Source organism: Cephus cinctus, unplaced genomic scaffold, assembly GCF_000341935.2.
Source record: "Cephus cinctus unplaced genomic scaffold, Ccin1 Ccin1_scaffold0504, whole genome shotgun sequence".
NCBI classification, from domain to species: domain Eukaryota; kingdom Metazoa; phylum Arthropoda; class Insecta; order Hymenoptera; family Cephidae; genus Cephus; species Cephus cinctus.
The window spans coordinates 51,943-66,310 of NW_014333171.1; the positions used below are offsets into that span (position 1 = coordinate 51,943).

Here is a 14,368-nt window from a genome sequence, read left to right on the forward strand (position 1 = left end):
TGGGCGGGGGGGGTTGATTCCTCTTGAGTCACGATTGACTACCCTTACTCCAACTTCAATATGACCAAAGTCAATTGGTTGACGTTTATACAATCATTACAATAATCACCCTAAACGGATGGTCGGGTATTCGATTAGGCCTTGCAAGTTTTGCTTATTCCTCCATACTACGTCATATATCGTATTTGAAAACATCCCTGCGTAAGAACAAAACCTTAAGGTATCTTTGAAATGTATAGGGTGCAATGTAATACGCAAAGGAAACCCTTGATAGCGCCGGTAGTCCGGTAGCATTTCCGGGGTAGCATAGTCTGTACCTCGTGTGAAATTACAAACGCCACCCTTAGCCATGGGTCTATGCTGGAGAATTCACCCTTCGTCTACAGCTTCGTATACAGAAGGGGGTAAGCTTTGTTCCACAGCTCTATCGTTGATCCTATCGATTTATTGAGGACCGTAAGCCGATTACCCGGCCACTGCATTATAATTGCGAGCGATTATTAACTCTCGTAATCATCCGACTTTACCGTATTTACGGTCCCGTTACGCAATGCGTGTAAAGTGCGCTATTAACCCTCAGCCAACAATTATATGCATTCCATTACAATTTGACTAGAGGTCGGTGCGAGCAATTTCAAAATTTCTTTATTGATCCCCTAAAGCTATGACCGAATAGTTAATTTTTTTTTTGGTCACTATTTCTCCAGTATACTCAAAGTTTAACGTTCCTGTAATTTATCTTTTGTTTAACATTATTTTTGTTCCTTTGTCTCCTGCATTTCGCATAAATCAAGAGAGAAACTTTCGCCAAGCTCTATTAATTCTCTGGTATCTCGAAAAAATGCTTGCAAATCCCATTTCTCTTTGTTCTTTCTTCCTCCTCACTTTGTTCTCTCTCTTTTGCTTTGCCTCTCCATTTTTCGCCAGACTTGCTCGTTCTTTCTGATGATTCGCGAAACTCCACCGAACACGAAAAGCTCAACTTTTTAACGCCCAGTGCACCGTGCAGAAAGTCCGCCAGGTGCAAGCACAGTTGCTCTCTCGAAGAAATGGGAGAGAGGTTCAACTTCTAGTGTTTAAGTTCTTTGTTTAAGATGATAAATGTGACCGACGCTCAGCGAGCTTTAGCATAAAATAAAGCGCTGAAGTATTAAGTAGAGCTTATAGACGAGAGTCATAACGATTCACCCTCTTCAGCGGAAAGTGGTTCTGACGATGCAGGGTGCCCTTTGACAGAGAAGAGTGACAAAAAAGAGAAAACTTTTGTCATCGGTACCCCAGGTGCCAGATACTTATCATTTCACGAGCTCCTCTGAGCAATCGTCAACTTTATCTTTATTCGTTGTCCCTTACTATGTCTGCCGGAATTGACCTCCGCATGTTTGAAACACGTGGGCGCTGCACAAACAGTCAATTGTCAAATTACCATGATCAGTGCCGCATTCCCAAAAGGCGAAAGGGGCGAAATAAAAATTGAAATAGAAATTTCATAAAACGAACCAAGGCAGAACACTAAACTATACTACCCCTGACGTTGGCCTTTTTTCGCATCCTTTTATTCCCTTCCTTGTACGAAAAAAGAACTCGAAAGTCGACGCGCGGTATTTTAGCAGAAACATTTAGCGCGATGCTCGAGGCAACCCCAGACAGGAGAACTGAGTGCCGGAGCAATTATAAGCAGCGCCGGAAGTCACCCTTCCACGTCCCGTTTCACCGACTTCCTCCGAGCATATAGCGCAGTGCCCCGGGGTATTTTGCCGCCCCCATAATTATATTTCTCCCTTCAGCCGATTTCGTCGCTGCGCCCAGCGAAAATGTCAATACCAGCCATGATGCCTCTGATATTCGCATCGTGAATTCCGACGTGACATCATCCCCATGAGAATAGCCCCTTAAGCATACCTATCAACATTCTAATCATTGAACGTAACATCAACAACGACTTACGTTTTCAACAGTGGGACTCGGCAGTGCCCATTGCACGGTTGATGAACTTGCAGCTGCTGCACTGGCAGGTCGTCTCTTGTTCACAAAATCCACAGGCAAACTGTAGTCGTCGCATAGAGAGATCTAAAATTAAAGAGAGAACAAATCCTTTGATCAGACTTCATCTCAATAACTTGAAGTTGATAACAACAGGAAACATATTACCTATATCAATAATATTAACAGGAGCCAAAGTATTTCTGTCACTCAACAAATCACCTGATAAGTGTCATTTACCTACCACTGTAGTCTAGTACGACGAACAGAGTATAGTAGTGCGCTTTAGAGCTCATCAGCGATATTTACTGTCTGGCGGAGAATTGATCTATCGGTTTTCACGTACTTTACTCGTCGATCATACGTATATGCAGCGATAGATATGTAACTCAATGTGCATTGTGTATATACGTATATATAAATCGAGACAATCGTGAATCCCCGAGGGCGGCTTATCGCGAAGGGGAGCTTGGCGTGGCCAGGGGTTTTATTCCGCACCGAGACCCTATATGCAAATGGCCTGCGTTTATTGTGAGCAAAGAGTACCCGAGTCCCTGTATGGATCCGCAAAGTGGGGAGACATAAAAATATAAAAAAAAAAAAAGTACAGCACATCAAGGAACGGATAGCTAATGGCAGAGAAGGGAATAAACGCCGTGGTATCTGTAAATGGAAAAATGCATGATTCGCAAAAAAATTGAGATTCGAGACGAATTCTCATATTGGAATTAACTACATTGGCCACTGTCAGTATCGTATATTAGGCATTAATATAGATATCGAGTTTACTCTAACGTTTCCTGAACTTGCTCGGCTTCCCGCAAAGACCTCTTCCCAGCATTCTTACTAACCCCTCATATGCACCTGCATACATATATGGAACGTACAGTAGAGGAGAGAGTCTACTTGGGGTGTAAAAAGCAAACACGATTTTGCTTGTACAGGGAAAGAATACATGAAGCCTACCGAGGATGTAGGTCGATGGACTTTACCTAGGGAATCCCTTTAGAATAAAATTCATGGTATAGTCAGTTAGCCGCATGTGTAACGAATTCTTTTTTCAAGTGTTCGGAACAAACAAAAATTTATTTTGTTGAGAAAGCCGAAATCGTATTTAAAACAAAAAACTTTTGAAAATCAGTCCATACATTATTCTACATGAATTATCTTGCAATGATCGACGTACGACAAAACGACAAAGCTCATCCATTCACATTCCTTCTCCTTCACTCTTTTTTACATATTGCACTTATATTAACAAATCAAAAATTGGCCATCTAATAAATATTATATAAATTCTTATCTTAATTCGATTTCCTTTCGTTCCCAGATCCCTCGTGGCGTTCGTCAATGATTATTCAGAAATACGGGTTTGCGCTTGAGCGTCGTCGATTCAGACACGTGTTCACTGCCTACGTGTTTCTCCTCTTGTTTGTTTTTTCAATATTTTAGTAAATTATTTTGTGTTGCAACGTCAAATTCCCGGGCCCTGTTGCCTGGTAATAAGTTAATACACGAGGATTGTATTAAATGTTAATATACGATATTTGAACTAAGTGTGATTGGATGAATACCTGGCTCGTCGAACTGACACACGTGTCACCTTAGACGGTTGTTAGTCAAAAGGGACGAGCCAGGATTTCTTCCGATGAAGATGAAATCGCAGCGAACGGAGGGGGGGGAGAAACGATATTGGTGCGATCTATTGCCTAGATTCATTACCATGAAACAGGTATGACCTGTCGGTAATTCGTCACACATGCAAAGAATATCTCGGAAGTATAGCTGTCGGTTTTCGGGGATACCGATTTAGCGCCGACGTAGGCAAAGATCTTTCGTCCGAATAAAAAAATGAAACCAAAGAACTCTAATCAGTATGTTAAACAGACTAGAATTTTTCTTTTATTCCTTTTATGTCGAGTGATTTGTGAAAAGGCAATATGGTTTGACGATTTGTAGGAATAGTTATTCTTTAAAATGTTGATAACATTGAGGTTGATCCTGATGCGATTTCTATGTCCAAATTACAATATACAAAAGTTAATGCTCGTTAACTAGGAACGAGACTCAGGATTGGTTAGCAAGGTGATCTCGACATCGTTCATTGTTACAAGGAGGAAACAACCCTTGGCTATATATGTTATTCGCGCGGATTCCGAGCGGCCGAGATTAAACGGAATATTTAGCAAATATTTCGCATAAATCAAAGCGATGCAATATGTTCTGAGTTTGGAGTGAGGCTATGTAAATTCATGGTAATACCGTTGGCTACCCTGCGGAGAGAAGCTCGAGTGGAGGTAGGGATACAGAAGAGAGAGAGAGAGAGAGAGAGAGAGAGAGAGAAAACAGAAGCTAGGGGCTGTAGGGTGAAAGTGCGCCAGGGGGTGGCTCTGCTGTATTTCATGAACCCCTAAAGCAGCTCTGAGCATTGGTGCAACCGCCACAATCCCATTCATTCTCTTTATGGGCTCCAAGTATTTGGCGGTTTGAATAAATCGGAAATTTGCCCTAGGGGCTTCGTCGTATAACCCTTATTTCTTTTTTGACCTTCGGCCGTCGGCAGATCTTGGTACCCCATAGAATCTTCAAGTCATTTTCTACGTTTTATATGTTCTCGATTCATCCGGTTGCTATGGAACTTTGAGGTTTGGGGAAGTTTCGTAAATTTTCGGAGCATAATAATAATAATCAATATTTCACGATGGGGCAATATAACATTAATAACTTTGTTGTATACCAAGCGAACGACGAATGGAATGTTATGGTGGGGCGGTGAAATTCTTGACGTGCAGAGGCAACCCCTAGAGAAGATATCCTTCCCCATCGAGATCTCCAGAAAGGCCCGAGGGTCGAATTTTTGATTAAACGGTCCACGTGCTTTTGCTTCTTCAGGATTTTTCGTCGACGTCCCAAATTTTCAGTTGCATTCCACTGCTTATCCTACTCCGTCTTAATCAATTTGATAAGACCCAATCTGGTCTGATGTTTCGGGAAACGGATTAATTAATCTCAATACATAATTAACGCCAACAACTACAAGGGCGGGTTAGGGCATCTTGTGTCTTGAATTGACAAGAGGGTTACCATTTTGTTCTCCAGAATCTCATCGAGTTCAGGATCATTTGTAATCGACCTGAGCCTCATTTAGAGTTCAGATTAGTAAAGGTTCAGGTTCTCAATATTCTTGTATTAATTGACTAGAGTTTCGCCCCATTTTTCGAACCTCGGTTCATCTTATCGGATAAACGAGGGATGAAATATTTTCTTCGACATTAGAGAGAGAGAGAGAGAGAGAGAGAGAGAGAGAGAGAGAGAGAGAGAGAGAGAGAGAGACAAATATTTTTCATTTTCAATCGCGTAGACTCTCGTCATTGCTATTCGGAACTATGGTCAAAATATCATTTTGTTTGCTCTACCTCTCTGGCGGAGACTTTGATTTATTTGAGAGGATGTGCCAGGGCTTTTATCTTGTCATGAGAAATAATCCGGTCGACTCTTAACCGGCCTAGAAAACCGTGAGGCTTTATCAATCAATATAAGCAGAACGCGTATAAGGGGTGAGTTGACAGCCCCTGGAAAACGCGTGTCGCTAAAAGCCCGGAAGACCTTTGACCCTCGAGGACTCGCGTCAGGTTCACTTTGTCTGACGCTAGTTGTGAGAATGCGCCTCAGGACAAAGAATCCTGGCAGATATAGAATTTTTTCGGTGCGTGGTAATAGATGAGACCAACTTCTTGAAATATCCTTACAGAATCCTCTTTCCGTGGACCATATCGTAGTTTCTTAAGAATGTCGATAGCCTACGGAGCTCTTTGTCGTCTGAAACAGCGACGCAACACGATGACGTGCAAATGAAAAATTTCAGTGAAATTGTCAAGTGGCAATAGGTAATTGAAGAAAATGAAAATAAAAGGAATGGAGACCAATCCGTAGTACTGCCTCGTGTCTTGCGCCCTCGTTGTCCAACTAGGCAGGATAAATACGTAAAAGTTTAACGGGCGAATTGGCAGGACACGGGAGAGAACTTACTCGAAGCAATTCAACATCATTGCGAGTCGTCCCCAAGACCTTTGCCATTCGCGTAGCAGCCCCTAACATTTTCGAGCCCTTCTAAGGGTTCCGACGAACACAACGGTACCCCTGCACGTATTCCACGATACGTATACGTGTATGAATTCGACAAGAAAAAATATAAGCTCGGTACTCGAGTATGCGTCAGACAGCTCGTATTTTTCTCAACTCGTTATATTATATTATAAGTCCTCGCACATTGGTTGACGAGTTGAGTAAATCCTCCAATCGTACCCCGTCGTCGAGACGCCGCTGGGACATTACTAAAAATAGAAATGATAGAAATGAGGGTGTCGAGAAGGATAGTGGAGGATAGCGAGAACTCCGAGGCCTCCAGGATTTATCATCCTGATTTATTTTCACTTGGTTTTCGGCTAAGAGCTCTCGCGAATCCTGAAGGATGCTGAGTCGAGAGAATAGGACAAGAGAAATAGACGAGTTGAAATAAAAGTAAATTTTATCTCTTGCCAAAAAAAAAAAAAAAAAACAAACAAACAGTATATGTAAATTACTATTCGAGATTTAGGGTGGTTTTTGTCGTTATATAAAATGCAGCACGTGACTCCCTTTCGTTTATTGACTAATCCAATCAATCTTAGAACGACGGATGTACTTAGTCTTTTTGTTACTTCTCAAGTCCTCTGCGGACTCGCTCGAGGGACTCAAAGGAACTTGGAACTGTCCTCAAAGTCCGACAACTGCTGCTACTGTCCGGTGGTAAAGTTAGGAATGAAATACACTAGTGTACAGTAGAAAGCTATGCGATGAAACGCGGACCAAGGGTTGGCACAACAGCCCCTAATCATCTGGATTTCCTGCCCTTTCGTGTCCTTGGGTATCCTTCAATCTGCCCTTACTTCCTTCTCCTCCACTGACTCTCTCCAGTCCCTTTTGCCGAGTAAAGGACCATCGTACAAAGCGAATCATTCTGGAAAATCCTTGAAGATTGGAAGACTTACAGTATCTGTTAAGGGGCCGACAGAATTTCGCTTAAGCAGTCACGCTCAATTATATTGAGTGAAATAAGGAAGTTTTGAAAAAGTTGAAGAAAAAACATACAGACTGCTTAGATTGTTAAGATCGCCTGAATCATCCCTTAGTAATCTCAAGAGCCTAGGGATATCCCAGAGGAAGTGAAGGCATGTTCAAGAGAGGGCTGGGGGGGTGAATAGAAGAAGGAAATAAGTTCTCCCTAATACATGAAGGTTATACAAGTACCAGGAATAAGATAGTAAAAGCAAGGGACGGTTCGCGTAAAGCGTAGCTAAGCATGGCATCCCCTGCAAGCTGTGATTGTTCTAGCATCATTCTGTATTGGGATAAACGTCAAGCTCTCCTTATCACCCTTTATCCTAGCAAGGGAAAGGGTTCGCCCTAGTAACGCGGAGACACCCCTATTCCCGCGTAGAGGCCCAAGGGGCTGCTAATTGATTTTAGAAGTTTCTCCCACCCTTTAGGAAAACCGCTCGCTTGTTCACTGAGAGAGCACGTGGTCCTCCTCTACTGGAGTCTGTAAGAGCCTTGTGTCTAAGTCGTCTTAACGATTCTCTCCGAAGCATTCACCATCCCCTGGACGGATGCTTCCATCCCGTTCCTCGTTAAACGACAGACAGAGCAAGTTGTAGCTGCAAGGAAAATTTAACGAAAGCTGTGTTTGGTATAGAATCCCTTTTCCCATCTCTTAGAAATACCGAAGAATCAAGAAAATCGAAGATTCTCCTTTCGCAACATCGTGACGTCTTCTCTTTCGTCTCAAAAGTTGGCCCAGTCGTAAAACTCGAGGATGCATTTTTTCGTTTCCATGCGAAAGTAGAAAATTGTGGAGTTTAAAAAAAAACCTTTAAAAATCTTTAAAAAAAAAAAAAAAGGTGGCACCGGATCCAGAGAGGTGGTAACAAGACGTCGAGCCTCAGGGCTAGTATTTAGTATCTGGTGTCTCGACTCTCGACTACCACCTGAAACGCAACAGTGAACTTGCTGCAGGAGGGTTGCTACCGTTAATCACCGGCCGTGCAACAATGCATCCCCTCGAGCTATGTCCCGTACTACCAGAATCAAACATCTATATGTACCTTCGCGTTCTGGCTACAACGTTCATTATCGACGCCATCTTTCGTACATCTTTACATGTATCTTCTGCGTAAAATTTTTAAATATCAAAAACGCTTGACATAATTCTTCTAATGTTTATGAATTCTTGTAATTTTTATGTTTATCGTGTGAAATGACTGGTTCCTAGCGACTTCCTTTACCACTTCGTCTTCGTCATCACTTTCTACTAATCTTCTCAAAAAGGGCAGGGTTATCCCTTTTCATGTTTTACAATTTTGAACCCCAGACGGAAATATAAAATTGTATCAAGGAAACGCCAGGCGTTAATATCTCACAGAACATTTAATCCAGCTCTATTTCCGACTGCTTCTGGTGAACTTCCGGCGACTCCTGGACAACTTTTCAGAATACCCTAAACATCGAATAATAAATTCAGATATACGTGCCACGACGATGATTCAACATTTTGATGAAAATCATGAATATCTTTCAAAATTTCACTCTCGTTCACCATCTCTATTGCCATAGCATGAAATCAAAAGCAAAAACCTAACTACGCCTTAAAATAATATTCCATACTTTACACTACCTTCTCATTTACCCGAATATCATAATAATACATTTTTCAGTCTAAGCTATACTAATACGCTGATAACTTGAGACTAAGGTATGACAGATGCACGTTTCAAGGGTGCTAACTCCACGAAATTATAAGGATTCCTTAAGGCTTATACACAAACGAACGACAATTTTTCAAATACTTTTCCAAAAAATGTTTTATATTCCAACTACCCCGTCGCAACGATAAAACTTGCCATAAAATCCAAACTATCAGTAACCACAACTCGTAATACAAAGCACAAGCCACTGGACACGATTGACACTGATCCCAACAGGTCCCCAGGCGATGTACAAGATCGGCCGTGCATAATTGAAGCAAAAGAGGTAGACAGGCAGGTATCCTGTCCCCTAATAAATTGTGACATTGAAATCTACAGGCACGGGATCCCATCACTAACGATGCCCCATGGGCGTGAGAGTTAGGAACTTTTCGAACTGTTACCGCAACACGAACTGCCTAACACTGGCTCTGCGGTGTACCACACTATCGCCCCATACAGCCCTCATAGTATTCTGCTATCCAGTACATGATACATACATCGCCACTCCCCAGCGAAATATATTATACGATTCTGACCAAAACCCCTCTAGAAATTCCCACTAATGTTACCCACGTCTTGAGCATAGTTGCTACTAGTGGATCCTTGGATTAATTCTGAATGGATACCTACCTACCTAGATCACCCGAAAGGTCCTAGATCGCCAGAAATGAATTTATTGACGAATCCGGTCGTCAAGATAAAGTCGAAAGAAAGTAACTTGAAATTATGAAGATACAAATTCACATTTATTGATAATAATACATGACAAATTTAGAAGGAATTCGATTCGGAAATAATCCTTGGACAAGGATCACTTTTTTCTTCGTACCATGTGAGAAGAGGTGTCAAGTAAAGTGACTCTTCGTTCGATAATGAGGACTGCGCAAGGACGTCAGTACTGAAATGCAAATGGCGCTTGACTCGTGGAGTACTACTGGGCGAGACTCACAATGGCATTGTCCAGCCAAGCGGAAACACGTTGTTCGCCGGAAGCCAGGCAAAAGTTTAATCGTTCCCGCAGACTGTGCACGCCAGATAACGACTTGGGAAAATTCAGAGAGACGTCACTCTTGATAGGTGGTTTAATTCCTTTATGCGAATGCGAATTCCTTGAATGCTCACCGGTAGCCGACTGACAACAGGAAAGTCTTCTCCATTCCACTGCGACAGTCCTGTCGTGTGAAATCTAAACTGCATAGCGTTTCCTGCATAGCACTTCTTCGAATTAATAACCGGAATGGCACACGCGTCACTCGTAATTTCTGATTGGATGATGACGTTATCGGCAAAACAATTTGAATAATGGTACCATCTCGAGAGTAACAATTAAACGATAGAATTACGCAATTGCGCCATCACGCTTAAGAGATTCCATTTTATACCACAGTCTCGAAAGTGGTATAGAATATCTTTTATGGTTCCTGTCACTCTTTAATGTACAGTAAACAGCGCAAGGCCGAACTCTCACTCTCTCTTGGAGCCACAGCTACGTTTACTCCTCCAAGTTACAGCAACGTCGTATTCCTGACCCCTAATTAATTCACTTTGCATCGGTCCCGTTTACATTACGTAGGATAGGGGTGGCTAAGAGCACAGGGATGAAATTGATTCAAATGGCTAGTGGGTATTACACACCCTGGACAGGGTATCCAACTCTCACGACCCTTCATAGATTTACATTATATTTCAGAATCCTTTGCAAAAAGAAATATTCAGCGTCATCATGGACCAGAATCATAGTATACGTTCGGAGATCTCTCATATAATTTTCTCTCGGTAAATATGCGTAATTCCTGAAATGGGGTAAATTCTGGTTTACGGTGAATTCCCAACGCAAATCCCCTTTGTGTTTTAACGTTGAATGCACGTCGGCAATGGGGATAGTAAGAGACACGTTAGATGAATCTTACAAGTATAACAATAACTTAAACGCTTAGCCGCATTACATAGATTCGGAAGATGCTGAGGGGTTTCGCCAGGTTCTGTCGGTATCTACTATAGAGAGAAGAAGGGTTGTTTGGTATACCTAAGTGACAAAGGGACAAGTCTCCCTCTCCTCGTCTCTGCTTTCTCTATGTACATCGCGTAATGCCGCGTGATGTATGAATTTAATTAAGTAATTATACAGAAACGGCATGTGCATTAATCACAGCTCTTCGCTCTTTCCCTACGGCCTTCACTGAGTTTCCCTGATTTCATTGTCCCTCAGGAGCAGCATCCCTTTCCACACCCGGCCGCGCCTCCCTTCTCGTCTCTTCTCCCTCTATCTGGATTCTCATTCTGGTTCTACAGCTTCCAGCAAACTACCCACTCTGCCCAGCCACCCATTCCTTAAATTCTTCTCGACAAGCCCTACCGGCTATACCCTGTGGAATGTCGAAAATTGATTCTCTCTTTATCTTCTTCTTTGTCTTTTCGAGATTGCCGGGAAAATATACGCCTCGTGCATCTTTCGCTTTCAGCCAATTCGCCAGGATCGGTCTCATCGCTAATTGGCTGGTGTACCGACTAGATTGCGGTCATCTCGTTAGAGACCTTTAGTGGCTCGTACCCGAAAATATATCTTAGCAGGATGAAGGGGTTGCAAGGTCGAAAGGAGTGGAAAGTTACTTCCTGGCTACTCTGTCCTTGGATCCTATGGGTACCAACATTCTACTGGGATAACCAATAAAAAGTACCGCAAAATGGTCTCCGATGGATATGGATCATTCGTTCACTGATCAACTGGTTTTCAAAGCGCATCCCTTGGGCGTAGAAGAGTTTCCATTCAGTCCCCTTTCATTCTCTTTTTCTTTCTCCTCGCCAAGTAAAAGAAAATTATCGACGTGCTTTAAACATTCCCTAGTTGATTGCGAGAATCGTCCCTGGTCACTGGGCTGGCTCGGTACTCGTTACGAGAAGGGGTCGAAAAGCAGAGGGTTCGAGGACTGCGAACGGTGATCAGGTTTTTTTAATTAAACCGGAAAGTTAACCCCCCGTTGAGAAACGTACCGTTGCGCGGTACTCCGTATACGATCGCCAGTGCCCTTTTAATCTCGACGCAATAATGGCGGCAAGTAAATGAAACTCCACTCAGGGGAAAGGACCAGTTTACAATTGACGTATAGCCACAGGATCCACGTGCGTGAAGAGGATGATCAATATGTTGTTTAAAAAAAAAAATAGCAAGAAACTGTCATTTCCACACATGATTTATCTCGTTGGCTTAAAAGTGGAGAAAAAATATCAATTGAACTCAGCGCCTCGTAAATTCACATTATCACCCTCCACTCGTGGAGAGAGGCGAATGTTGCTGGATTCTAGCACGGAGTAAACAACATTACTCAGTGAGTAAACAAGTACACGGAAACGGATATCGTTCAGTAAAAACAAATAGACGTGCATACCCTGGGCTGGGGCGTCTAGCATCGTATACTAACGTTGTCAGAAGTAACAGAACAAGCAATCTAATCACTCCCCCTAAATCAGCTTAAATTCTACGGATCCCATCAGACTATCGGATAACCAAATTCTGAAGTCATTACCATTTTGTCAGTCGGTTCAATACTGCTGTATTGTCTATTGAGTCCAGTCAGACATATCAAACAGTTAAGTAAGATTTTTTTTTTTAATTACATGTATGACCAAAATGGATTATTATTGCGATCAAGATGAACAAATCAGTTTTTCTATCAATTTTTGTTGGTTCAACGTGTCTCTCTATAGTTTCGGGAGAATGTCCCAAAGAGATTAGTCCGATATTGTATCTGAACCAGGTAAAATTTGGAAGCAATATTAACGGTACTAGTGACGTAAGGAATGACTGAGTTCATTAATTGACAGTTTGTGGATGAATGGTACGTGATAGCTGGTACTCCAGTTACTAAAAATAAATTGAGTAAATGTGATAGGTTCGCAGTCAATGAAACTAGAGATTAGAATTTTATCATGAGATACACAGCTGTCAGTAATAGACATAATAATCCTGTCACCTTCAGCGTTTATGGGAAAATAGATGGTAGCGTTATGGGAATTTGGCAACTGGAAGGGTCTGAAAGAATTCTATGTATGGAATCGTGGACATAAAATTTATTGCGGACCAATAAGATTATCATACAAATTGCATTGACAGGATCCTTCAAGCATATCGCGATAGCAGTTGATTACTCGTCATATGTCTCAACGGTTGTTCGCGGTGAAGACAATTCCATACCACGTCAACAATTTTCTATGATTTGGTTCCGTGAAAAAGACCTCGATCAAAAGATCATGCAAGTCCTCAAAAAAAAGCTCAATGCTTACCTCACTGATAAGGAAATATTACTGGCGGATCGAAATAATTGTTGAGTAATTTGGCATATATTTAAAAGAAGAATAAAAATGAACTTTTCATTCACCCTTATGACTACTGTTAACAAATATTATCTAAACAATTCCACGTGGCTTCTACACGCGTACTGAGTAGGTAAGCAGGTTGGCAGGTGCGTTACGCATGAAGGATGAGTAACAGGGTCGTATGTAAACAGAAGGACGAGGAAGGGTGCCCAGTGACGTCATCGAAGCAATTCACGTCGACTTCCTAAGTGCTGAGAATTATTTGCTAGGGGTTTGAGTTATTTGTCGTAATTCCCTTTGATAAGGTGGATCAAAGTCATACAGTCAAGAGTTTAGAATTGAGAATTTTCAGTGAAATTAGTCAGTCTATTTTGAGTGGGTGTAATATGATTTTTGAAAAATGAGAAAAGCGAGAAAAGCCAAGTGAGAAACGAGATGCTTGTTTCGTAACAAGTAACTTCCCTAGCGATAACAGTATTTTACGAATTTACAACCACGGGACACCCTTGAAATGAATCATTTAGAGGGAGCACATGGGACACCATGAGACTTACTCGTTTTGGTCCTCATGAAATATTTACGTTTTAGAGCCAACTGGGCCACTTTTCATGACAGAGTGGCACCTGTGGTTAGAATACTTTTAGAAGAAGAAAAAAAGTGATAGGGTTTCAGTTTTATAGAATTTCGCCCGTACAGTGGCTCAGTGTTTATAGAAATCTTTATAGAAATTTGTAGGACGAATTTTGTCTGTATTCTCATTAAATCGATCGGGTTAGGTTAACCAAGTAATTTTCCGTTAAACAGCCAGAAAAGCTGGGCTTAATATTAACCCGATAAGTTTCCATTTGACTGGAAAAGTTTGAATGGGACCACCACGTAAATCCCCGTATCACAATATCGTGCGTGTAATAAATAGCGTGCAAACGCCTAATGGGGAGGCCATTTCGGTACCGCCGATGATATTGTTTATGGTGTGGACGTACGGGAACGCGATATAATGGAAATTCCGGCGCGTTTCGTGTGCGTCCCGCCGGCGCTATTTATGGGATCCCGTCACGTGGACCAGTTATATACATACGAGTCTCTGTGTATGCTCTATATAACGTACACGTGACCGTTCCATGGGGACACCCATTACGGGACCCTCATCCCCCAGGAGCCTATCATTCACCAGATCTGGATTTCTGGACCTCTGGAACTGAATTTGGTATTCGCGCCAGGAGCAAAGACGGATTTAACGAAAAGCGCTTTATTTACGGAGCATAAGATTCCCATTGACGTCAATC

At 42.0% G+C, this 14,368-nt stretch overlaps 1 protein-coding gene across 1 annotated transcript in view; it reads right to left on the reverse strand.

The window, feature by feature from the left end:
- LOC107268255 overlaps positions 1–14,368 on the reverse strand; it is an 80,378-nt gene that overhangs the window by 21,903 nt on the left and 44,107 nt on the right. The window contains exon 3 of the mRNA XM_015740850.2: positions 1,948–2,070. Coding sequence (XP_015596336.1) covers positions 1,948–2,070 — 123 coding nt within the window. The remainder of the gene's footprint in view (positions 1–1,947; positions 2,071–14,368) is intronic.